Genomic DNA, 26,207 nt, shown 5'->3' with positions numbered 1-26,207 from the left:
AAGGCTAGCCATTGGCTATTCAATTAATAAACATGATACCCTTGGTACCCTTCCATTATCTTTCCAGTGGCGATTCTGCCACATTTTTTCACATCACACGCTGATGATAAATGTGCACAGTATAATCAAGTGCACGCAACCTGTTGCTTTTGCACCAAGTTATATATTTCATTTTATACCATAAATGCACCAGCACCAAGTGACACCAGTGTGCTTTCACACAGTCAAAGGACTGGGGCATTATTGCATTCGTTTAGTCATTTCTAAAGGCCAAACTGGACATGATAGCAACATGGAACTGCTCCAGCCACATGAGAAGAAGGGGGAAACTTTAAGGGCAAAAGGGACACATGGTGAAGAAATAGACTGTCCCTCCTGTTTCTCTCCTTGCAATCTTTCTCTGCAAGCTATAGATGTATGGTGGTGTGGGAATGTTAAGGAAGGTAGGAGAGGGTTAATACATCCCACAAGTGGGGCAGCAGTTTATGCACTCTGTACACCTAATGCCCATGTTGCTGTTAAAAACTTAACCCATTCCCACTTTTACATCATAGCAGCAGGTTTATGTTCACAGATATTGATCACTATCACATCTTCTTGGGCCCTGAGGAGCTGGTGCTTCAAAGACTTGAGCAGGCACCCATTTCACTGTATACTCTGCAGCTTCAAGGAGTCTACTGATAGGTCTGCTTTGTTACTGCAGCAAATGTTTCAAGTGCTTTTATTAAGTGGTAGCAGACCATTTAAGAATCCATGCCCTTGAACTCCCTCCTTGCTCTTCTCTTTGGTATTAGTTCTTCCAGTTACAGATTATTTGCGAAAATGCAAGGCGCATATTCCCTTCTGCAAGTCCTTGTTGCTGGGTGTGAACTACCTTAATCCTAACTCTGATCTATGTCACACATCACTTCTCACTTCCTTAATATCTGAACTGCAACCATTTACACTCCCCTCTGTTTTTTATTTTAGGACACAAGAAAAATCTGCTAAAGCTGCTGCAAGCCTCTAATCACTTTCCCCAAAGCATTCCTATTGAATTTGACAGGTTTTGTATTCATTATATATACTTAAGTACTATTATCCCAGTCCTAAATAGGATCTGACAACTTCAGTTAAACTTATTAGGATTGCAGCCCTTGTATATTATACCCAGGGTTTTCTGTAGCCAGTTGCTGTACTACTAACTTCCCATTCATATCAAAGGTTGTGGATTAGCATGAGATGCCAAAGAGGAAATTGCCAATTGCCGAATTTTCTTACAATATGCTCCGAGTCTCTTGCCCAAGTAAACAATTGTGCCATAACTATGTGGTACAGTCTGGAGAGTTTACGTTGGATAACTAAGAAAACTCGTTTATTTATTTTTTGCTTATACCAGCCTCAGTCCAGAACCATTGGAGTCTGCTGTGAGTGCACATCACAAGTTTATGGTTGGTGTCTCTTTCTTGTTCTAATAATGCAATTAATAGAGGTTAAAAAGTAATAATGCATGGAGGTTGGAGGAAAGTGTTGGCCCTTTGTCTCCATGACTGGAAATACCACATTGTTTCAAATATGTGCTTCCTACATTGTTCAGCATCAGAAATCCAGATGTTGCCGGCCTACAGCTCCAACCGTCCCTGAACATGCACCATGCTAGTTGGGACTGATGGGAGTTGTAGTCCACAAGGCCTAGAAGACACCATGTTCACTATCCCTGGAGTAGACGATACTAGTGTAGATGGACCAGTGGTTTGACTCAGTGCAGGGCACCTTCACATGTCTGCCATTCACACCACCTCTTTACTGCAACAAGCACCACAAGTATCCCAGCATAAGAGATTGCCATGTAAAACGTGTGGCAGTTTAATCTGGGAAGGAAATCCTCTAACATTACTTGCTTGCCAGGAAATTTCCATGGTCCCCTGCCTCATTCAGAGGCAGCAAAAGTGAACTTGGCTTCTTGCTGTGGTGGGGGTGAGATGGGGGGTAGGTTTGCTGATGAAGGAGCAGTTGGCAACCCAGAGAAGTAGGTGACATGGAAAGAGGAGAGCCAGGGAGCAAAACAGAGAAAGTGAGACTGTAATTACAGGAAACAGCCAGGATGCTTTAAAGTACTTAACATACCCACGGGGCAATATACTACCAAACCTTCACACATTTCTAGGACCTGGGGGTAGCTTCTTTCTGATGTGCCCTAGGGAAGGGTTTCTCCTTCAAAGACTATTTAGGGGTTAAGTAATATTCATAAAGGCCAGTTTGGGGGAGATTACCCCCACCCCCCACAGGTTTCTGTGTGTCACCTTACTAATGCACAATAAAAATGTCGGCAACCAACTATTCAGTATAGCAGATTTAGGTGAACTTGCAGAGAATGTTGTAATGTGATATCGAAAGGATATAGGGAGAGAAAAAAGCAGTTGAAAAGAAGCCTGTTTGAAGGAAAGAAATGGAAATTAAAGAGTGTGTAAGAAATGAATAGGAGAAAAATGGCTGGGAAATTATATATGAAAGACTCTTGATGAACTTTAAACTTTCTATGGGACACAGGGAATCTATTCTTATTCACAGGTTGCTTGTGTTGGATCAATGTATTTTGCTTTCCAAGAATCTACAGCATCTGGATTGCACTATCATGTGGGCATATATATAGCAGCTTCGAGATGCTGTGATGTCTTTTATGGAACATGGAAGCAAAGGGACCATACAGAAGCAGGCAGCCAGCACTGTAACTTGGGCTAGACAGCGCAAGCATGTATTTTTTTAAAGAGCGCAGTGGCATAGAATGCTCAAATAAGATGAAACTGGTGCACTGCCTGTTATTTAAACTGCAACACCACATACAAACACCCACCCACATCAAACCCAAGCGAGAAATAACCAACCACAAAACAATTTCACAAGCTCTAAAACTGGAGACTGCTCAACTGTGCAGGCAATAGTTTAAACTGAATTCATCATTTATGGGTTGCTTTCTAAAATTTGCAGCTTGCTTTGGTCTTTCAAGCATAGCTGAAGTATCAGAAGATTGGTGTATATTCACCAGGGATAATTCCTTTTTCCTTGCAGCAGCTACTTTGAATGGGAGCCAGGAACCAGCCCAAGGTGTCTGGTTGTCTGAGGCGAAAGACAAGAGCTCCCACCCCACTTTCCATATACTGTACAAAAGCCAATGCGACTGGCAGATAAACCTTCCTTGAACCCTAGTGGTGTTCCTCACTGAGGGCAGCAGGTGAGCTTAGAGGGAGCATGGTAGGCCACCTTCTGCATCTAGAGCTGTGGCTTCTAGTGCTTCACCAGCATCTCCCACTCCCATCCTCTGCCACTCCTCTCACTTGGCCTATAATGTAAGGACAAATCTTGGAAGGAGCTGTGGCAATCGGTGGCCCCAGATGAAAGGTAGCGGGTATTGTGGCATCAGCATCCTCCTGGATATACATTTGAGCAGGAGAATCAGTTTAATCTACCTACAAACCAATGACAGGCATTTGAGCAAAACTGCAATGCCTCACAGCACATGATGGTTAAGAATTGTTGGGAAGCTAGGCACTCTGAACGTCACGTGTTTCCTTAAGACTATATATTTGATCACTTGTAGCTGTACAAAACCCAAAGGCAGAAATCTATTGAAGTGGGTATTAAAGGGCATAATTGATTAAATTTGCAAAGTGCCAAGATCAGGTAAGTTTCGGGGAAGCTACCACACACTGTCAGAAAGTTTCTCTTCTCTGCTGTTAGCCATACAGTGAAAAATCTACAGGCTTAGCTCATAAATCTTTCCCTTCACAGCTAAAAAAAAGCTTTGGGGTGGGGGAGGAGGTCTTGTGCACTGGAAGATGCTCGACTGTTGTCATTGCTCAAGTAAGATGTATTTACCAGTCCAGTCAGTCTTTGCACATAGAACTGGCCGTGTGTGCCCACTCATTGTCTTTTGCCTCAGGCAGCCGAAAGTCTTGGAATGGTTTTGCCCTTGCCCCCTGCATCATGGCCCCAATTCAAATCGCTCTCTAGTGGTTTCCAGTCATGGAACTCCCACATGACCCCTAAGGTTGAAGAGCAAGACCTAGAGCAGAGAGCAGGTAACCTGGAGGGCTAGCCCAGCACTGACTGAAGCCTATTAGGGGATGAAATACTCTTGTAAACATATCATAGGCAAGGCCCTTTGGAAATGATGATCTCGCAATTAAAGCTGCCACATTTGGTTTCTGTAGTGTGCGTTCCAGCAAGGTTGGTCTGTCTCTTGTGCCCTCTGGCACTGGTGTGGTGGTGGAAGAACAAACCTCAGAGTTTCTGGGAAGAGTCCTTAGTACAAGTGGATGTTGGCAAAGAAACCTATTTAAGAGTAGGAAATGGAAGGAACAGTCATTGTGCTCTTCATCCTCTTAATTAATGAAAGAATGATAGTATTATCTTGCACAACTTTGAATTTAAAAGTGTTGTTGTTTATTTATTTTAAAAAAGGATTTATCACAACTGATGCCCCTACAGATTTAAGCAACACAATGGAAAGGATGCAAAGGGTTGTGGGGGTTTTTAGGAATTAAAACAAGACTTGCATATGGAGTTATGAGAGAGAGAGAGAGAGAGAGAGAGAGAGAGAGAGAGAGAGAGAGAGAATAAATGCATAACGATAAATCACATTTTTGGGGGAAATACATTGCAATGCCTAATATTTCAACAAAGAAAAAAAGAACCCTATGCATTAATAAAAGTTATATAGTTATCTTTTCAAAAATGTTCTCAACTTTTAAGTAAAGAAAGGGATGGTAGGGGAACACTTACACACACCAATCTCAACACTAATCACAATAATCTACAGAGCAGATTATTTTCAAAAGATCCCACTTGTAGTTACTGTTTTTCACTGTTGATGATGGAGTCACTGTCAACATAATTTGTCCAATATGTGTTTAATGGTGTGGTTTCCTAAAAAGCAACAATATACAGTTCAGCTGTATATTGATAAATAAACACCTTATTGTATGATCAATTTAACAACCAAGAAAATAGCATATGGGCATGAACAGTAATATAAGCTTAAGCAACAGCTCACAATGCCAACACATGTAGTACTGATCCTCTCTATAAATGGCTGGAAAAAGCATGTTGTACTTCACAAAAAAATATTTTTTACCTCTGAGATATGAGGCCTAATTGACTTGTATTGCAAAAAAATCACAGAGAGAGAGAGAGAGAGAGAGAGAGAGAGAGAGAGAGAGATTAGATTAATTTGAAATGTCTGGCAGATACTGCAAATTGGGTCTGTACAGAATTATAATAGCATTGAGAAGAGATGTATGAAAACTGCATTTTTTTATTTTACAGAATGTCCATTCACATTAAAGACCCATTGTTTCCTTTCCAATAAGGTTTCTTTTAGATGAACCTGATAAACCAGGTTCTGTGAATTACTGACATCATAATAAGTAATGGACTCGATAAAGGAAAGGAAGAAAGAAGTATGAACCCACCAAAACTTGAGCATAGAGAGCAACATCTCCCAGAGTTAAAGGCACAGGAACCATTTCAGGCTGGGCAAAGGTAGAGATGTTCTGAGTTTCAACTCTATCAGGGAAACTGAAAATAACATTATTAGATATTACAACTTCATTTAAGTTGTGATATCCATCTACCAGGTAAAATACAGAATGGACACAAGCCTCAGTCTACAGGTTAAGTGTACTCACATTTCAAGATCACTTCTATCTTTATGTTGCTTCAACATCTTTTTGTTTTCTTTCGAAATTCTTAATATTTTGGTGGAGTCCTTGCAATGCATTTCTTGCAGGTTTCCACTTACTAAAGGTGGAACCAAGTTTTCCTCTATTAAGCTGTTGCTCTGATTTGTTCCAGATCGTTGATAGAAATTTGGATACAAATAATTCATCTTGAGACAATGAAAGTATAATGCATTAGTATAATGCAAGGCTTTTAAAAATATCATTTTGAAGCAATTAAAGTGATTAAAAATGAGTCTAACATGAAATCTAACAATCTTATTTACTAAATTCAAAACTCAAACCTATTGCTATTTGAACCTTAGCAGAGGAGAACTGTGGATACTTCTAACTTAATACAGTTGACCACACACAACCTCCAAAGTGTCAGGTGGGGGGGTGTTATGAAGGATCAGGATGGCTCCTATTATCATTTTGTAGTAGTTGTTAATACACCCATCTCTCATGCTTTTTTTTTTCCCCTGGTTCTCTTCCAAGATTCATCTACTGGTAGTGAAAACTCTTACTCTTGTCAGCTGGGCCCTGCTGCTTCAGTTGCTGACCAGTCTCAAACAGGGCCAGCCCATCCATAAGGCAGACTGAGGCATCTGCCTCAGGTGGCAGAATCCAAGGGATGCCTCTGGGACATGCCACACTGATGCCGGAGAGCACGTATTTCCTGCAGTAAATGTAGGTTTCTTACTTTCCTAAATACAGAGTTTCCATGTGGTTATATCCCGGGTAAAGTGTGCTCTTTGAACAGTGATTCAATGCTGAGTTCAACATCCGCTGGTGTGTTTAAGTGCTAAATGTCATTAACACACTTTGGGGGATTATTTCTTAAAACTCCACAGGTAAGTCAAGTTTACTTTAGTGTTATAACCTTTAGGTTAAACAACATAAAGTATCAAGTCGCATAAACAAAGAAAGGGGCCTAATTCAAATCAAAGGCATATTGAGTAATGTTCGCCTGTATAGAATGCAACATATATACGTAGCTGATTGTTGTGATTACTAACCAGATCATGCACACTCTGCTGTGTTCTGACATCTGTAAACTGTCCATTTTGTTCTAGGAGCCTAGATAGCACCAAACAAAAAAAACAAATCAAGAAAAGAAACATGGATTATAGATTTAAATCTACTTGATTTAGTGGCAATGCATTATTGGTTTTTTAAGTGTGCATGAAAGCAAGGAAGCCAATGGTTGTTCTGGGGCACAGCAGAGTTACACATTTTGCTCACAAAGGATCTCATTAGAGCTTGATCCTTCCACAACTGATCCTAAGAATGTTTCTTGGCACCATCTCTCTCTTTTTGTACACATGTGACTAATGCAATGCAAGAAGAGTCATTTTTAATTTGAACAGCCTGCCGGTACCTTCTTGTTCCTGTGAACTGATGTGGGCTTCAATATACGTATCACTGGCCACCAACCACCATTTTTGCAATAAGGAGGCTGTCCTCCTTGGGTGTGGCCAGCTCACCAAGACAGCCAGTCAGCAAAATATATTTATTTAGCAAAGAAGCAAGCAAATGGGCAAACTCTTTGTGCCCAGGCAGGACCTTCGTCAGCAGCTGTGCAGCCAGAAAACCTCAGCAACAAAAGGAGCAAGGACAGAGAACTATGGTTTTTGGTTTGGCTACCAAGCCCAGCCAAAGATGGTCAACTTGTTATTTCATTGCTTACTTCCACTGAATGAACATTACTTTAGATATTTATTAAGGCTGCAAGCTGTGACCATAACAGTCTTCACCATCATTTCAGGAAAACAGATTATGAATACTTAGGATGATTGTTGCTAAACTCAGTTGCTAATGCCTCACCCTAACTCTTCTGAAAAAAAGACATATAGCCTCTAAAAATTCTGTTATTGTCTATACATTTTTAAAGCCTCTTTTGAAAGCTTTTAATGCAACAACTGTTTGAACAGACATCATTGTTTTCCATAATAAACTCAAATCTGGCTAGGTTTATTTCGAAGTAAGTTTTGATGACTTATGGGATTTAGTTGCCTGAAATCACAACTGCTTTTTACCGTGTTCCTTAAATGGCTTCTTTTAGCTTTGGCAAAACTACAATAGGCTTTGCCAGCATGGTAGTTTAAGCACAGAGTCATAAAAGCCATTTATAAAGTGGTATGCTAACTAGACAAATTGCCTCTATGTTGTGCAAAGTTATTACCAAACTCACCTCCTGGATAATGCCATGTTAAGAAGAGAAAAATAATATATATGGTGCAATGAGTGAAGTTGCTGTTCATATTTCCGATTTTGTTTGCATGTTTTCTTCTGTCAGTAATAATAAAAAAGCATGTTAGAGCTTATACACTAGCCTATCTAAGCTTTCCTTTTAAGCTGCAAAGGGATGGCACTCTGCTGAACTTACAAACATGAGGAAGGAAGGAAAATATCTAATAAATATATCATCTCCTAGCATGCAATCACATCCTGACAATCTGCACATTCATTTTTTGGAGCCTCAGCCTTACTTAATGGATAAAATATGGAATGCATGAGAAATGTCTCTGTGAGGCAGTTTCCAGAGTTTGTCAGTTCCAATGGAATTATGAACTATGGTGTGACATAAACCAGGAAAGGGAGGAGAGAAATGCGGTGTGCAAAGGGAGAAGAAGAGAGCATGTGAGCCTTCAGGGCTTGTTCACTTGGTGCTACATCTAGAATGGTGTTAGGTGAATGAGCTTTGAAGGCTCTGTTCCATCTCAATCAGCTCAGGGATAAGCAAAGGAGAGGAATGATAAAAGTATTTACAAATGCTGGAAAGCACCACCAGAATGGGAATATTATCACTGGCCACCGACAGAAAGTGACACTGTGGTTGCAGCCTGCTTCAGTACTACTGAGATGTTATGTCCTGCAGGGATGACCTGCATGGAGACCTTGACATTTTGAGGAGGGTGTGTGTGCAGCTTTCAGAAAGAAAGCAGGGGAAAGTCACAGGGTTGTATGCAGAGCTGCCTCGGCAGAGCTCTACTTACACATCAAGATTCCCCCTTCCTCTCCTCCCCCTGTGTGCTCCCAAAATCTGGAGGGTTCTCCAACCTTATGGAGAAGATTTTGAGGGCATGTGTGGGGCTGGGGTGGAGAGAGGAAGGGGAAGTCCTATTGCACAAATGAAAGTTTCTTGCATGAGCGGAACAGCAGCACTTGACACAACCCAAAGTGAGCATAGCAGCAGGCATACAACTTACAGCTGCATTCATGGGCAAAGTCCAGTTCTATCTACAAATATATGTGCTCTACAACCGTATGTACAGTAAAGCCACCAATGTCATCAGTACTCCAGAATAAATTGTTCGTAGATCATTAATGGCTTGGCTCCTTCATCTCATTCTTAATTGTATTGCAAGCTTTTCTCAGGAGCAAAACTTTCCTTAGCCAGGAACTCTGTGCAGATAAGCATCACCTCCTTGAGGCAATGGAAATGGATAAAATGAAGAGTACTTTCTTTTATCCCCAGTGTAAATTGTGGGGCTGGGAAGTTTTGAGATGCTTAATTGCATTTCTCTTTCTTGCCCCCCATCCCCAGCCAATTCCTCTGTTTAACATCTAGCCCGATCAAGCACTTGGGATAATGTCAAAGTTTGGTCCACAAAGATACTGGCCCAATCTAGATTCCGGAATATGCTTAAAGCAATCACAACTTTGGCCCAATTCCAACTGACTAGGAAGCCAAAGGTAAACCACCATTTTTCAGCCTTGGTTCTCATCTGCAATATGGTGATTATAAATATTGGTCTACCTCTCAGGGCAGTTTTGTAAGGAATGCTAAAATAATGTACGTGATGTGTTTTGAACATTCTCAAGTGCTATTTAATTATTATACTAAATAATGTTCTTGTTAAAGCAATACCACTACAAAGGGCCTAAGATAACTTCCTATTCAAAACTTATTTAAGGCTGCAGTTGTAACCCCAGTACCCTGGGAGCAAGAAACATTGGATTCAATGGGACTGTGTAGATGTGGTTAAGATGGCACTGTAAGATGTCAGTGGCGTACTAACAGAACAGGGTTTGGGTGAAGTAGGTCCTTTTCAAAACTTCAGACCTCCATTGAACACTTTCATTCACTCAGTGGCACCCACCAAATGTGACAGTGTGCAAGACAGACAATGTATTTTACCATACTACTTCACATTTTTATTGACCTGAATAGCAAAATAATAAAGACAGGTATGTCATATGCATATTACTTTAAAATGCAATAGTTTTCTACCCTCTACCAAAAGTTTCAGAAATCTTACTCTGTCCTTGTATGATTAAAAGGCCCACTTTGTCAGTCCAGTCGAATTTCAACATGAAAAATTGGCCTAAACAAAACATCTGCTATACTTTTCAATGACTTAAAGAGGAAGAATAAAAAAATTCCTTCCAGTAGCACCTTAAAGACCAACTAAGTTAGTTCTTGGTATGAGCTTTCGTGTGCATGCACACTTCTTCAGATACCTTAAAGAGGAAGAACTGTTGTCTCTCACTCTCACTGCATAAAATCCAATGAATCTATCAATGCAGAAATCACTGCAGTACTTCAAGTTGATATGCAGGAACAATATTAATCTATTATTGTGACCCACATGCTTATATAACAATACATATGATGCTCGATTCTTATTCCTTGGGAAACATTGCGGTCTGAAATCATCTAAATGATGAAACAGTAATAATATAAAAGTGTTTCAAAAGAAAGAGCTACAGGAAAATGTATCAATGTAAGCCGAGATTTATAGTCCTAAATGGGAGGCAGCCCCAAACCTGCTCTCTATCTACATACCTGATTAGGAAGCCTGATTACACCTTTAGGAGGAGGCTGAGTATCCTGGAGGAAAATGCAAGAGGGGAACCTTTTGAAAGAAAGGCAATGTTGACCCACCCCTGGCATGGTTAAGGAGAAGGCTTCCCCAAAATTAACTAATTCCCCTCACCCGTCTTTACAATGAAGGGTGCATGGACAATTAGGCAAACTAAACAGTATCAATGCCTGTGTCCTAGTTTTGCTGCTGTTAAATAAAGTACCACCAAAATCAATTGTAGTGCAAAGGGCTTTGTTTGCTTCTCGGTATCAGACCCATGATTTTAGGGGGGTTGGGAGAGTAAATGGCACTATATTGAGTACCAAACATTTATCATTTAATATAACCTCACAGGCTGGGCTGATAAAAGCAGCAATCTTGGAGAGTCAGAACTGTTGAGTTGGATGAGCTCCAGATAAGAGAGTGAAACCCACCACTCCCCTTGACTTTGTAGTTCTCTAATCATCCTATGTAAAGGAGACTTGTGAATCTTCCTAGCAGGAAGCAGCTGAAGGCACAGTAGCCTAGCCCCACTGTGAGAGCTCTTTTTACCCAGCTCATCACTATTATCATAATAAAGGCTTCCCTTTCTCCTTCTTTGGGCCTCAGCTTGAGCTTGACTCTTCGGAAATTCTCCTCCATACTGTAACACTCTGGCTTCTCCAGACAGTGAATAAATAGGACTGCCCCCACTAACCCGTGTCCCCCCCCCCACCTCAAAACAACAACAACAACTATTACTACTATCATCCTCTGGGATGGGGCAAGCCTGATAAAGATTACAGGAAAGAACTCACCTCCTGCTGAGTCCTAGATGGCTCTCCAAGTCTTTTCTGCACTTCAGAAAGCCAAGAAAGCAGCAACTGTGGGAGGAAAATTGGGGGAGAAACCCACCTGTAAGCAAGGGGGAAACACCCCCCACCCCCACCACAAAAAAGAGGTTGCAAAGGCAACCATATGATCCACTTTTCTTTTCTGTTTTTGCTCTGTGACAAATTAACACAGCTGCCTCTTCGGTTCTGCCAATGGTTTTTTAAAATTATTATTATTAAAAAGCCATTAAAGTCTATGAAGATGTAAGAAAGATAAACTGTTAGCCAAGGCAGCACACGAAAGTAATTACTCTTGTGGAATAAAACAGTAAATCACCTGACTTCCGGCAGCATTCAAGAATATTTGAAGCCGTCTATTCAATAATTATTGGTAAATGCTTTTCTGCAGTAAACCAATAGAGGGCATCCATGGAAATAAGACATCTTAATGTTGGCCAACGTTGAGTTCATTGATAAGGCAGTTTTTTTTATTAAGGTGTTTGACTTGTAATTTCAGGTTAATGGACTGCAACTGTTATCTACTGCTGTGACTTTAATCAAAGTGATGGGGTGGGAGGGAAAGAAGGTCAATTAATTATACACCAGGATAGGAGTTGAAAATATTCAGACTTCCACAAACCAAGCTACATATTGCTTTAATCCTGTTTTTTTAAAAAAAATAATGTGTTCAATACTTTCACTTTTATTCTGAAGGATATACCGCTGCAAAGCCCTGCTCCTGATCCAGTTTCCTGTCAAAAATCCCCCAGCTGCTATTTTCACCCCATGATGCAACCTGTTTTTAGCTCAAAAGGCTCATTTCCCTCACTAGTCTATAGTAATTTTTAAATGCACATTTTTATTTTGAAGGGTCTTATGAACCCACACATTACTGTAACATGCCTATTTCCAACCAAAACAAACCCTGCCCTAGTGGCTCATATCTTAATGTACCTGAGGCAGATAATTAAAAAAAGAAATGGTCAAAGTCCTTCTGTTTCCCCTTTTTCTTTTGGTAGACTTCAAAGGTGATCTCTCTCCTTCCTCTCCTTTACATTTTAGTGTCTGCTGTTCTGCAGCTGTCAGCTTGCTCCGGAGTTTCATGGCGGCAAATCTGCCTCCTCATGGCCCATAAAGCTACAGCATTGGGGATGGTGATATGCAGGTGTGGAAAAGGGAAAAGTGCAGGATGAGCCTGTTAATGATTTTTCCGTCACCCCATGCTGTGCTGCTAGAGAAAAGGGCTGACTGCAGAAAGCCACCTTTCTTTGTTTGCAAAGGTATCCTCCCCACCGCAAAGGTGTTGGTTTTTCACGTCAAGGGCTGTTTACTGAGATGATTCACCTTATATGGCTTTTTAAAATGCTTTGAGACTCTAATTAGACATAGAAGTGGAGTCACACAACAGCGAAGACTTTTACTTTCCCGTTAACTTCACCTTGCAAATGTCTAAATCAAATGATAACTCCAAGTTGTTTAGGCTGGCTTCACTGTCTGCTGGAAGCAGGGATGGAGGCAGGCAAAAATCTATTCTTCTGAAGACCTAACACAACTCTCCTACAATCCAAATAAAGTTAGGTAGTTGTGACTAAGGCTGAATGAAGTTGTAACGTGTTTACTATGCAGTAAGACCCACTGAAAATAGTTACTTCCAAGTTAATGTGTGGAATTATACTGAAGGCCTCACTAAAACCAGAGGAACTAACTTATAAGGCTTTCAATGATTCACAATAACCGTAACTCTAGCTGAATCGGACTGCTCACATTTAATTCCCAGTGGGAAAGTAGTTCTGATTTTACCACAACTGCTATGTGCTATGAGTCAGTGGCAAATTAAAAAAAAAAATAGACCCTCTGTCATCTTGAGTGTGCACTCCTCTGAACTGCACTGAAGTGAATGAAAAACCAGTGATTTAAAAATGTTTTGGTAATAGTGTTATCACCAGAACATATTATTTCAGAATACAGTCTTTAAAAAAAAAAACAACCAAGAGAAAAAGTAGGGTTTGTGTGTGTGTATTTATGTATCTCTCTCTCTCTTTCTCTCTCTCTCCATATATATGCAGGAAATAAAACTAGGCACCCAGTGCTTCAGACAGAGGGAATAAGTAAAAACTGGTGTGTATATAAATTTTCTGTGCCAGCTAGCCTTGCTTGGAATGGAATTTTGTATTTTATATTCTATTTCATAATCCATTGAATGTTTGAAAAAAGTATATAACTAAATTATGAAAACTAAAAAAAGGCTCCACCAGGAATGGCATTAATGTCAAGGCTCTGACCACACAGCAAAGAGAAGGGAAGCAGGAGAGGCTAAAGGGCAGATGATATGTTGGCTCCACATCTCCTTTCTGTGAGATATTGAAAATGGGATTCTCAGAAAAAAGAGGAAAATATTATCATGAGTCATTGCTCTGGCAGTTCTCCTTGACTGCCAGACTTACCCGTATTTACCCATCCACTAGGAATAAGTAATGATCTTATTCTCTTGTTTGAGCAGCTAAATGGTAATGTTGACTTGTGAGAAACAAAATCTCATACCTCTCTGCCAAATGGTGCAAAAAGTTGAGCCTCACATGCAGTCTAAGCTACTAAAATAACTCCCTTCTTTTGGTCAGCTATGTAATAAAATGAAATAATTATGTCTTCTTTATTAAGAAATTATTTTGGCGTGGAATGTTATTCAACGAGCCACTTCTGGCGGTTAGTTCAAAACAGGTATCAATAATCATTACAATGGATTAGCAAGAGCTATTAAAATCTATGGATCATAAAAGAAATATTTGCATAGCGAATTCAGGCTTGTCTACAAAGTCCTTTTCCTGCTCACCTTGGGTGAGTAGGAATTGACTCTAGGCGATCAGACAACAACACTGGGAAAGATGGAGTTCCACACCCTCGAAGGTCATCAATTTACCAAAAAAGGACTAAGAAAGAAGTGTGTGGGCCAACTGGCTACTAAACAATACTTGCAAACAAAGCCTGATGAGAACAAGGGAAAATTCAAACTAGCACAAGCCAAATCATATTTAAGATTTGCCATAATTACAGAGCAGGCTAGAGGATGCAGAATGTGCACTTTTCAACCTGTCCTAGGATGTGTTGGGAGGAGGGCTTTGAATCCAGTGGACTCCAAGGCCCCACTTTCCCAATAGCTTTATTTCCTCCTCCTACCAGCAGTGGAGGAGGGACAGCTGCTAAGGTTTTAGTAGCTGCAACAAGGTGTCCCCCTCTGGAGCTCCCTCTGCTGGCAGAAACGGAGTTCTGCGAAATCCTATGGCCCTTGGGGTGCCCTCCTAGAGACAATAGGATGGCACCCAAAATCATTTGTTGTTGGTGGTGCATCCTGTTTCATTTCACATGGATGCATTCGTACTCCAATAGCAGCACGCAAATGGCAGTGTGGGAGCAAGGTATGTAACCTTCTCTCAGATGCCCCCTTCCCTTGTGCTGCTATGGGAGCAAGTTGCATATGTCATCGGTTGCCATGTCAACTGATGGGAAATGAGGGCAATGTTGATCTGATAAAATTGTGGAATTTCTTAGAAACGGGAAGCCCTAAATAAAGAAGAACGTAAGAAACAGGCTCTAGATGGAATTCTGACAAAAGCAGTAGTCTTCAGTGAATTACAGTTTTTGACAGATTTTTTTTTTTTTAATGTCTGGTGGTCAGAGGGAATTGCTACTCAGACTATAATCTGGTACTTTCTATGTACCAAATATGTCACAAAACTGTGCATTTGTTGCCAGAGTAATGGAGTATTTTGAACACAGTTCCCACGCAAGCTACTGAACTGTTTTGCAATGCCAGGAGAATAATTGTAGGAGTACCAGAAGTATAACTCACCTGTTCTAATCTTATCTTTTTAAAGGACAGGAAGGCCTGAGGTTTTCTCACCTATCATTGAAAACATCTGCTCAGTTTCTTGCTGGGTCTTTACCTGTTTCCTCTCATGAAAAGCTGGAGACTGGCAGGTGTCAAGAGACGGCAGCAAAGAATCTGTACTCTGAAAATAAGAGGGGAATCAAATGCTGGATTTCTGTTGCTCAGCACACACACAATTCACAATTTTATGATGAATTTATTAAATGCATAGTATTTTAAAATTTTACTTGCCTGCCTCAAAGCTGAAAACTACAAATAACCAAAACAGAGAACAACACTGATTTATGGTTCTTGTTTAACTTATTTAGCTGAAAAGGCAGACGGGGAAGAATGAAGAATCTATTCATCAATAAATAGGGATAAATCTTATTTTTCATTAATATAATCCTAAACCTCGTAGCATGTTAGACTAGTCAAGGAACACCTGTTTCTATAGCATAAAAATATATGGACTTATGCACAGTGTTTAGATATTTACTACCTAATTATATTATTAAAAATGTGGATGATGATTAGCAGCAGCTGCTGCTGTACTGAATTTGGAATTTGTATTTTTATATAATGTTGTTTTTTTGCTGTGATGTCAACCACTTTGAGATTTTCTAACATCAACATAGTATGAAGCAGCATACTAAAATAAAGTGAACAATAATAATATTTACTAGATCTTGCTTTTCCAGTGAATGATAAACCAGAATTATAAACCAGTGATTTTACTCTATTTTCCCATCTAAGGATGTTGGGGGAGAGATTTATACACAGGATTTACAGAGACTCTGTGTTCAAGATACATTTTCAAATGGATTCCTATATTTATAACTGTGACTAGGATTCACCTTTCTGTAGCAAACTATAGAAGGCAATAAAAAATATGAAATGACCAGAAAGAACAGTGGGGTTAAAAAACATAAATCAGATAAATTAGCTCTTCTTGTTCATAGTGCAAAAACATATATATATCAAACTCTGCCTGGAAAAGTAATGCATTTTAATAGAAATTTGAATTAGCCCTGGTGCAAATGAAAACAGTCAAACAAAACTGATAGATATCGGGGGGGGGGCATTCATTGGTCATTTCAGGACATGTGGCTAATAGAACCCAACAATTCACAATCTCTATGGAGGCAGTGGGGATTCCAGTGTTGACTGCTGCTAGCCCAAACAACTAGGAGAAATCGGCCCACGTGAGCAGTAATTGGATCAGAGTGGTGATCGGCTCGAGTGATAAAATGGCTGCAGCACCTATCCTACCCCAGGTGCTATTACCAACACTTCTGCTACGTGCCAGTTCCCCCACTTCCAGTTTGTTGCTTTAAACACTTTTCCAGTTGATGGAGGGAAATGTTACCTGGTCCTTTGCCATGTAGAAACGACACTTTTTCATCACTTTATTAATATTCTGGATATTTAGTGTAAAAATGCACCAAAGTGAAAGGCCCAGGTGTTAAGCATTGGGAACAAAGCATCCAAACTTCCCAGAGCCTTAGGAAAACGTTAGATGGAAACAGCAACAAAGGAAGTGAAAGGGAGCCGTGCATTTTCTTTCTGCGTTTCCTACAGAACATGAGGAAGGATGAGATATGTGGTGAGATGTATTAGCCCTCTTCACACAACCCACGATTCACATGGGAGCCACTTTCCCATGGTGGCTCCCACACGGCTGCAGCATACATGTGAATATTGCGAACCAAAGGGGCAAGGCCAATTGGATAGGTCTCTTTGCACTTCCGTGAAATCAGGGCAGCGATCGTAAGCGAGACAGAAAGAATAAACTGAGCAAGACTGCGAGAAAAATTAAGGTTTCAAAACAGAGATTTTATTGCATGTGTGACTATCACAGATTGGTTTTCTTTTCAGTTAAAGAATGCCATGCAAACAAATATTATTACTACTGCTATAAACAAATCAGGGCAGCATCAAATTTTGCAAAAAGGCTGAATGTGCAGCTAGTTTGTTCCTGACTTGCTTATACCATCCCAAACTGTGATGCCACAATTGTAACTCAGGGGAACTAGTTGGATTTTTAAACAAATTTCTCCTGAGTCGCAAAAAACAACTTTATTGGAAAATGTTTCACAAATTAAGTCCACAAGTCTAGGTTTCCTGTTACAACTCCTAAGTCACAAGACTGCTGTATCCTGATTCTGTATGCATGCAGGAACCATGGCAAACATCTTTGTTACAGCAGATTGTTTAGTTTAAGCACAAGACAGCTGAACAAAGAGAGGATGGGATATTAGTCTTCCTGAGTGTGTGCCACATGTTGGCCATCTATTTTACTGTTGTTCTACAAACAATAAACTTCTCTTTGAGAAGCATCCCATATTCCATCCCTTCCTTCTACCTTCTACCTCCCCACCCCACATTCTACAAATAAGAGTTAAAAGAAACCCAGAAGTTACACAAAACCTATACACAACAACCCAAGCTCATCATGTTGTGATGCATGTAGTTTAAATTGAAATAATTAAAAAAAAACAAAACACCAATCCACCAATATCTGATAAATGTGAAAATGAAGATGGTTACTGTTCAGGTAAGAGATGGCCGAAGAATGAAGGGTTGTTTTTTTTAAAAAAATTGTTTTGTTTTTGCAAAAGATGCAAAAGAAAAAGAAGAAAGTTTTATAAGTTTTGAAGAAATGGCAATACTGAACAAGGACAGACAGGAAAAGAAAGAAGGATGCATCAATGGGTTCACAGAGTTGTGTTTATTTGAAAGACCGGGGAATGGTGATATTTGGAGTAGTGATGGAAAAGTATAAAGAGGGATGTATTCTTGTCTAAATTCAGACTGAGATTATGGTAAGCCATTCAAGAGAAAACGTTGAGAAAACTGGAGACAGAGGCCTAGCTTTAGCTAACGCTAACCTTATCTTACACAGAATGAGATGAAAAAACAGATTTAGAATAGACCTCCCAGAACAGAGAGCAACACTTGGCCTCCTTCAAGGAGAGGGAGAAGTGAAGCAAGAGCTGAAGAAAATGTTAGAGAAAAAACTAGAGAACTGAAAGTTGATACCGACCCAGTTATACAAAAAGCATAGCTCAGCAGGATGTGAATGAACACCAATGAACCCAAGTGAAAAGTTGGGCTCTTATACTCTCCTCCACCCTGCAGGGGAGGACTTCTGATGAGTTCTTTTAAAGAATCCCAGCTTGGTGTTACATTTGAACCAGGGATCCTGGCTTAAAAAGCCACTTTAGTAATACAGCTGAATAACCCATGGTTTGAAGCTGGCTTATTATGAAACTGGCCAGAGACCATTTTAAACCAACACCCCTGGTTTGAGCATAACACTAAGATTATATTCATTAAAAGTGGAATTAAACTCAGCAGAAGCCCGACTGAGTGGAAAGGAAGGGAGAGTGTGTGAGCCAGACATTTTGCTCAGGCTCATTAAAGCGTGTCCACATAGCACTAGTTCATGGTTTAGCAGTATGCAAGAATGTGGCCGTAATCTCAGGAGCCCAAGAAGGAAAGAAGTCACGGAATGACAGAATGATCAACAGCACAAGAAAAGTGGAGAGAGGATTTATACAGTAACTCAAGGAAAATTTCTTAAGTTCAGTTTCAATAGGCTACGCTGAATCGAAGGCATATTGGCAAGTATTCATGGAGAGGATACAAAGCCGATCCAATGCTAGCAAACCATGGGGCAGCAATTTAGAGGACAGGAAAGCTCTAAGGATGATGTCTTGATGAAAAAGAAGTTATAAGAAGACAGAAGTTAATGGGGGGAATAACACAGGAAGAGATGGAAGTGAAGACACAGAAGGGAGCAAGGTGAACTCATTTGTAATGGGAGCCGGGAGAAGAACAAAAGGAAAATTCATACCAGATCTTATCAGTCTCCTTGAAGAAAACAACAAGAATTTTAGCAGAGTTGCAAGAATGGATTTCAATTGTTTTAAACAATTTTTAATTATGGTTTTTTTTAGTGTTGTAACCCATGCTGGGACCTTAGGGTGAAGCCTTCACCATGAAGGGTGGACAATTAACAACAACAACAATCTACGATGTATGAATTTGGAGGTAAGAAATCAGTGGAATAGTAGATGATCAGGTCTAGTCTTTGGCTCCCCTACACCATTTCCAGTAGAATCATTGTTCAGAACAACAGGACAATGAAGAACTGGGTACAAAGACTTCACAGCTTTAATCCAGCAAGAAAGGAATATGGCTCTATACATCATATACAGCGAAAGGTTTTTATAAAAGGAGGAGTCCAAAACTAGCCAAACCTCATTTCAAAATTACAAAAGAATGCCAATGGTCAAGACAAAAGCAATTCCACAAAACCAAACCAAATATCTAAAGGCACTGCTTGCTCTTTTTAAAGTTCTTGTTTCTAGAGGTGTGTGGATATGATACTTATGAGAAGATGACCACTTGTTTTGTTTTGTTTTAGTTAGGATTCTTGCACTAAGCAGTCAAAGTGTGCCAGCACTGGAGTGAGCGATATTATCGGGTGTTAGCTGCAGCACTCTGATACATCCTTGAGAACTAGCACATCATTAGTGATGCCTTCACAACTCAATGTTCAGGCCCTAGGTCACAAGGCAGACAAAACCAAGGATGCTCCCAGTTCCCATCTACGCTTCACCAGTTAAAATATATATATTTTTATTAAAGTTGTTTAGATGGCTTTTTGGCACTTGATTCAAACTTCTCAGTATAACTACTCTTCCACAGTGTTTGTGTGTTTGTGTATCTAGTTAGCTACCTAGATATGTGAGCAACTGACATGGTCTAGGACTTGAAATGTATTTCATTTTACAGGTTAGCTGGGATCCACTTAACCATCTAATTAACAATTACTTTGCACTTCAGCAAATGACAGTGCAATATGGAAGACAACAGATGCTCTGAATATAATGATATAGACACCTATTATTTTCTGTCTTCTTGAACAGAGTATTATTATTATTATTATTATTATTATTATTATTATTATTATTATTATTATTACATTTACATCCTGCCTTTCCTCCAGTGAGCTGAAAGCAGTGAGCATGGTCCCCCTCCTCCCCATTTTATCTTCACAACAATCCTGTTAGACCGAGAGACAGTGATGGATCCAAAGTTACCCAGTGAAGTTCATAGCTAGGTGGGAATTGAACCCAGGTCCATCACTCTAACCACAACCTACAAATTGATCATACAAGTAGCAGAAACCAAATTCAAAAAACTGGGCAAGAGTGTGTTGACATTTGAATGAGTGCTATACCTTTTAAAAGCCAGTCCCACAGGCTGGGATGGTGAATCACATAGAAAAGAATAGAAAACAGACTCCAAAATACAAACTAAGCTCAGACTTGCACCAGATTTCTTGTGCTATATTGGCCACATTTCTCAAGAATAATATTTCTGAATGAGAGGAGGAAGAGGGGCTAACAGTACTTGGATTAAGATGGAAAATGACAAAACAGGCATACACACATACAGTAAATCACCCTAAAACGACTTGGGGGGAGAAGATTTCCTCAGCCTCCTTTGTCTATAATGTGCATAAATGGCTGGGGTCAACACGGATCTGAGGAGAATCAGTCTGGGTGAGAGAGACATCCATTGGTATAATAATTATTGAGACCTGGTTACAAGTCATTGGTTCCAGTAAGTGAACATTTCCACTGCTTGTTGCAAAGCAGTACTGTACCAAATACTGCAGTAGATGGAGAAGATTCTGCAGGTGTAGGAGCTTTTGCCCAGAATAAGAAAGGCTTTGCTGGGTCAAATCAGGCTGCACTTAATAAAACATTACATTTCCAGCAGCAGCCAGCCTGTAGTCAATGGCTAAGACTTGCCAAAATCAGCTGCTAGTGTTGCCACTGAGCTTATAACCCCCTTAGTAGGAATCTGTGGTATGCTATAAGGCCGTAGCAGGTGGAGGGAGGGATTCAATGACCAAAATTAGTAAGAATCCTGGAAGATTTGCAATGACCTATTCAGACAAGTTATTTATTAGTGCAAACTCTTGCTTTTCCATTTGCAAATGTGGCTCCTGGGTAAGAATATTCCGCCCCACTCCTGCCAAGAAGTATTTCTCAACAACTCAAAAACATGTAGAATGAAGAAGAGAAGTAAAAGAGCAACTTTAGAAGTTGAGTATTATATGGCACACATGGGAAAGAATGGCTGGTTCCTAAATGAAAAAAAAACCTCACTTTATTTGCAATGCTCACTCTGTTTATTTTCTTCCTCTACAGTTATTGGTAAAGAATAAATGCTTTTTAAAAAAGAGCAATGTCAAGATGCCAAATTCAGCACATATCAGAAAGCCACGATTTCAGAAACAAAGTGAATTAAAAGATTTATTATTATGATGATTCCAGTTGTTGAAAATATAAAGGTGGAACAGTTCATAAAATCACTTGGCCTCATTTGGTTTACTCACCTTGGCTACATAGGAAGCTGCCTTACACCGAGTAAGACCATTTGTCTCTCTAGGGTGAGCGTTATTTATAGCAGCTCCCCAGGATTTCAGAGGGGGGTTCTCTGTTAGCCCCACCTGGAAATGTCTGGGATTGAATCTGGAAACTTCTGAGTGCAAAGCTGAAGCTCTACCAATGAACTCCAAGCCTTTCTGAAAGCTAGAGGCACATAGCTTGTTTTATTTATTTCTTGCTTTTAGCTCTCTTTCTATCACACTGTAATCTCCAATAAGATTTGAATTCAGTTCCAAGAGGCCCTTAGGCATTCCAACAATATAAAGGGTGCGTCTCCATTTCTCCATTTTATTTTCTTCTCACGTATCTGCGAACACTTTCCCCTGCTTCCCTCAGACACACAGTAATAAGGATTCAGCCAAGATATATTTGTCTTAGGCCAGGCAAACAGGGGCCCATGTGGCCTACCTTTGACTGGGGTAGGATGAAAGGCTAACAAGGCCCTCCTAACGGTTTGGTGACATCTCCACTAATCCTCCCTCCGTTGGGAAACAATTACAGAAGTCACCCAGAAGTACCTGCAGGAAAGAATTTCTAAGGCAAGTCCCAAACAGATTTCAGTTTCAGACCCAAAGTAAAACGTTTTCTTCGCATTCTAAATAATGTCGCGGGGTTTGTTGGGAGTTTCTCAGGAATGAGGAGCACTACTGGCATGGAATGTATGGATATCAGTACATGAAGATGTGATGATTTAGCTTAGGCAGATCTTTAAAGGGCAAGACAAATTTATGAAGGATTAAGTCTTGTCAACAGCTGTTAGTCGTAACATTTTGGACCTGCAAGAAAATGTTGAAGTATGAAGTGCTTCTGTTCCAGACAGACAGCCATGCCTTCCTCCAAAATACTCCATTCCCCCTCCCAGCCTCCCCACAACAGTGAGCATTCTGTGGCCACTGGGCTGTTTGTGGAGTCCCCCCTCCCTTAGTTTCCCCTCTCAATATTTTTGTACTTCAGCAAGCTTTCGAGACTTCCCCAAGCCAGCCAGTATCTCCTTGTTGAGTGGTGCTCTTTTGCTACATCAGCAATAACACCCACAACCTGAACAGCAGAAATAGAGGGGATGGTGGTTAAAAAGAAACCTCCATATTCAGAGTGTATACGCCTCCCGGCACCTGGGGCTGGGGGCAATCATCTATCTGTCTCCAGTATCACCTTCATGCTCTGATTGTGGGCTTTCAAAGGTATCCAATGGTCCACTTTTCAGAAGCAAAATCCTGGGCCATGTGAACCAATTCACTGCAAGAATTCTTATGTTACTAGCTTAGCGCCTGTCAAGGGTGGGAAATGGAGAGTGCTTCGCCAATTCACTCCTTTTTCACTCCCCAACTATATATCCATTCCTGAAGCCTCAGGGGGAGAAGGAGGTAAGAGCTGCTTTTCCAAATCTACCCGAATGCCCCTCCAAATTCCAAAATTTAACAGCCCTGAGGAGGAGGAGGGTAAATAACGGAACATATAACCCAGAAGCTGAATTCAGGGTTGGGGTGGATAAAGAGGTAATGCTGCCAACTCCAGCAGCTGGAGTGAGATACAGGATCTGCTCCCTCTAATTGCAACCTGTTTATTGTGCCCCTTTGAAGGGCTACATGACTGTCTCCAAGCTCCTCTAAGGCCATGTTCTATATACAACTTTGGTGTCAGAAATGGTATCAAGCATCCCAGTTTGTGGTGACCTTGAAAATTTTGCTGTTCTCAGAAAGTATCTTATGATTATGACTTTTTTTCAGGACATGATCATTACAGTGGTACCTCGGGTTACATACGCTTCAGGTTACAGACTTCACTAACCCAGAAATATTACCTCAGGTTAAGATATTTGCTTCAGGATGAGAACAGAAATCGTGCAGCGGCGGCGCAGCGGCAGGCCCCATTAGCTAAAGTGGTGCTTCAGGTTAAGAACAGTTTCAGGTTAAGAACAGACCTCCAGAACGAATTAAGTTCTTAACCCAAGGTACCACTGTATATGCTAATGTTCTACCACCTTTATTCTGTTTGGCTTTCTTTAATATGCTTCAATCTTACACCAGATCATGGCTCCTTGGTCACCTTTCAGGGGGCATTGAGAGTCTCATGTTCTCTAAGCACCCATGTGATCATTACACAGAAATGTGAAGAGCTCAGCCATCCCTGCATCCTTTTTTCAGGGCACAGCTGGTGAACATAACACAGTTAAATGGAGAAAGGCAAGGGGAGATGGTTAAGAATCTAAGGCAAGTTTGGATCATTCTCCAACATTTTCTTCACTGCTCACCCTCTCTCCTAAGAACTCCTAAGTACATGTTATTTAAAGAAAGCTGAGTTCTGGACTGTGGTATCTCTGTCTGCTGACCCATGAGCTCAGAAACTCCAGGATGTGACTTGGGCCACAGATTCTGCACAACATGTTTCACACAAGACATCGTCACATGTACCGAAACAGTGACCCATCTGGTGTTTCTCAGTTTTGAAACATTTCGCAATGTGAGACAAGTTGCTGGGTCTTGTTATCTACAAGTGACAAACATAATACAATAATATATAATATAGAAACATGTGTATATAGTATTAGCTGAACTCAGTTTAAATGAGCCAGAAAGATTTTCAGATGTTGAGCATATTAAAAGACACCTATATTTTATCACCACTCTTCAAAATCTCCCATTTATGTTGAAGAGATCAGCCAGAATCCAAATGGTTGTGCCGAGAGATTCCAAAGATGAAATATAGTTTCAGAGCTCCCAGTCACTGCACTCCACTTTTGACTATAGCTCTACCTAGCACCTGACAAACCACTCCTAAAAACCAGAGATTCTTGAAGGAGCAGATTCTTGTGCAGTGCAAAGCTCTGTGATCAGAAAAGGAAACTAAGGGACCCTCCTGAGTGCCATGGTGGAAGCAAATGGCATTAGCACACCACCTGCCCCTTTGCATCCTGACCACAGCAAATACTTCCTGTTTCCTCACTCAGACAGGAAACTCTGTGCCACGGTACCCATTGCAGAACACTTCCAGTCTCACAGAGGAAAAAGGGAAAGCAGGGGTTTAATCTGAATCAAGGTTCAAGCAGGACTTAGCCACGGAACCTCTTGTTGATACCAGGTAATGAACAAGAGAGGGCACCAGACGTTGTGTAGACAGGTGTTCCCTAAAACACACAGGCATCTAGGGATGGGAAGATGCTTCCAAGCTGGTTGTCCCACCACTAGTTTAAGAAGTTAAATACTGAGCAGAGCACCCTGCACAAAAGGTGTTTTGTGTACAATTGTGCTCCCTACCCCATGAAAGCAATTGTTGTTCCCTGTTTAGGGAAGTTTTTAGTATTTAATGGTGTACTGTTTTTAACACTTGATTGGGAGCCGCCCAGAGTGGCTGGGGAAACTCAGCCAGATGGGCGGGGTATAAATAATAAATTATTATTATTATTGAGTTATCTACTTATAAAAATGTAGAATATTGCATCAAAGGAGTAAATAACTCTTATGGTCATTTTAGGGAAATCTTCTAGCCTGGGGGGAGTCACTTGTGAATTATAGGTTGAATCCTTCTTAAGTAGACTTATTGAAAGCAACAGGACACAACCTGATATCAACACAGTTCAGGAAGCCAGAGATTTTACAGGACTATAAAATGTAGCTTCATTCAGATATGTAGAAAAGTTAAGGCCTATTTAAGCATCACATGAAGCATCTTATCAGAGAAATCTCCCACCCACCCATCAAGCTGAGTTAAGACTGCTGACTATAATTAGAAGCCTCATAAAGTAGAGTGCTTAGAAATCCAAGGTTATAAACAGAAACACGTATTTGCTTACTTTTTTCAGGCTGCTACTGTTTTTAAAGCCATCAACAGGCTGGACTGGACTGGTTCTTGCTGAAGTTGACAGAGGCAAAGACTTTGTAGCTAACACTGTCAATTAAAAACACAAAGTATTTAAGTAAATTGTTTTTTGTCATTTGTTGTTGATTCTTTGTGATTAATAACTCAATTATGTATTACATATTACTAGCAAATTTGTATTTCCAGATGCCTATTGCTCTTGCTTCTTCACTGCAAAGTTTTGTTTTTATTTTGTTTTAAACATATTTTTATTAAAGATTTCTTGGTTTACAAAAGTATGTGCAATGTCTCTTTTCTCAAGTTACATTTTCTACAGATCAGTTTCATTTCTTGAGACAATAATATTACATTAGGAAGAAAAGGGGAAAGAGATGGAGGGGGTCATGATGAGTGGGGGTGGAGTCAGGTGGCAATGTTTCTATTCTACTTAGTGCATGTGTGGGGGTTTGTGTCAGTGTCACTTGTGGGGGTTCTCTTTACTATTCGCCTGAATTCCTTTGGTGGTGAGAGAGGTTGGTGGTGGCCTAGGGTGGGGTGTGGTTGTTTGTTTATGATTGTGGTGAATTTTATTTTCATATGTGAGTGGGGTGGGTGGGTGTTTTTGGATCAGGTTAGGCATATTGATTTGTATGCTGTTGGCGAGTTCTTGTTGCTGTCTTGTTGGGCTGTGTATGTGATAAAGGGGAGCCATACAGGAGTGAAGGTGTCTTCCTCTATTTGTCCCCGTGTCAGTTTCA

General features: G+C 40.4%; 1 protein-coding gene and 1 long non-coding RNA gene across 5 annotated transcripts in view; one reads left to right on the top strand and one right to left on the bottom strand.

Annotated features, from left to right (window-relative positions):
* The window catches only part of LOC309529224, an 18,290-nt gene extending 13,694 nt beyond the window's left edge, over positions 1 to 4,596 (top strand). Inside the window, exon 2 of the long non-coding RNA XR_014218136.1 lies at positions 3,049 to 4,596. This is a non-coding gene — a long non-coding RNA (uncharacterized lncRNA). The remainder of the gene's footprint in view (positions 1 to 3,048) is intronic.
* LOC309529222 (uncharacterized protein) lies at positions 4,400 to 26,207 on the bottom strand. 4 transcript variants are annotated; one of them, XM_082217019.1, is made up of 10 exons: positions 25,445 to 26,207; positions 15,261 to 15,326; positions 12,274 to 12,456; positions 11,305 to 11,370; positions 10,489 to 10,533; positions 7,891 to 7,988; positions 6,716 to 6,776; positions 5,667 to 5,866; positions 5,451 to 5,556; positions 4,400 to 4,905 (listed from the first exon to the last, which is right to left on the bottom strand). In XM_082217019.1, exons 3-10 carry the CDS (start codon positions 12,421 to 12,423, stop codon positions 4,831 to 4,833), a joined length of 801 nt encoding a protein of 266 aa, XP_082073145.1. In that variant the 5' UTR covers positions 12,424 to 12,456; positions 15,261 to 15,326; positions 25,445 to 26,207; the 3' UTR covers positions 4,400 to 4,830. The 4 variants fall into 4 exon arrangements, with proteins under 4 accessions (XP_082073145.1, XP_082073147.1, XP_082073148.1 ...); XM_082217020.1 differs by lacking the exon at positions 4,400 to 4,905 and adding an exon at positions 4,936 to 5,137; XM_082217021.1 differs by lacking the exon at positions 10,489 to 10,533.

This window comes from Podarcis vaucheri (genome assembly GCF_965113315.1).
Source record: "Podarcis vaucheri genome assembly, chromosome: 3".
Classification (NCBI taxonomy): Eukaryota; Metazoa; Chordata; class Lepidosauria; order Squamata; family Lacertidae; genus Podarcis; species Podarcis vaucheri.
This window is presented reverse-complemented; position numbering and strand designations above follow the sequence as displayed.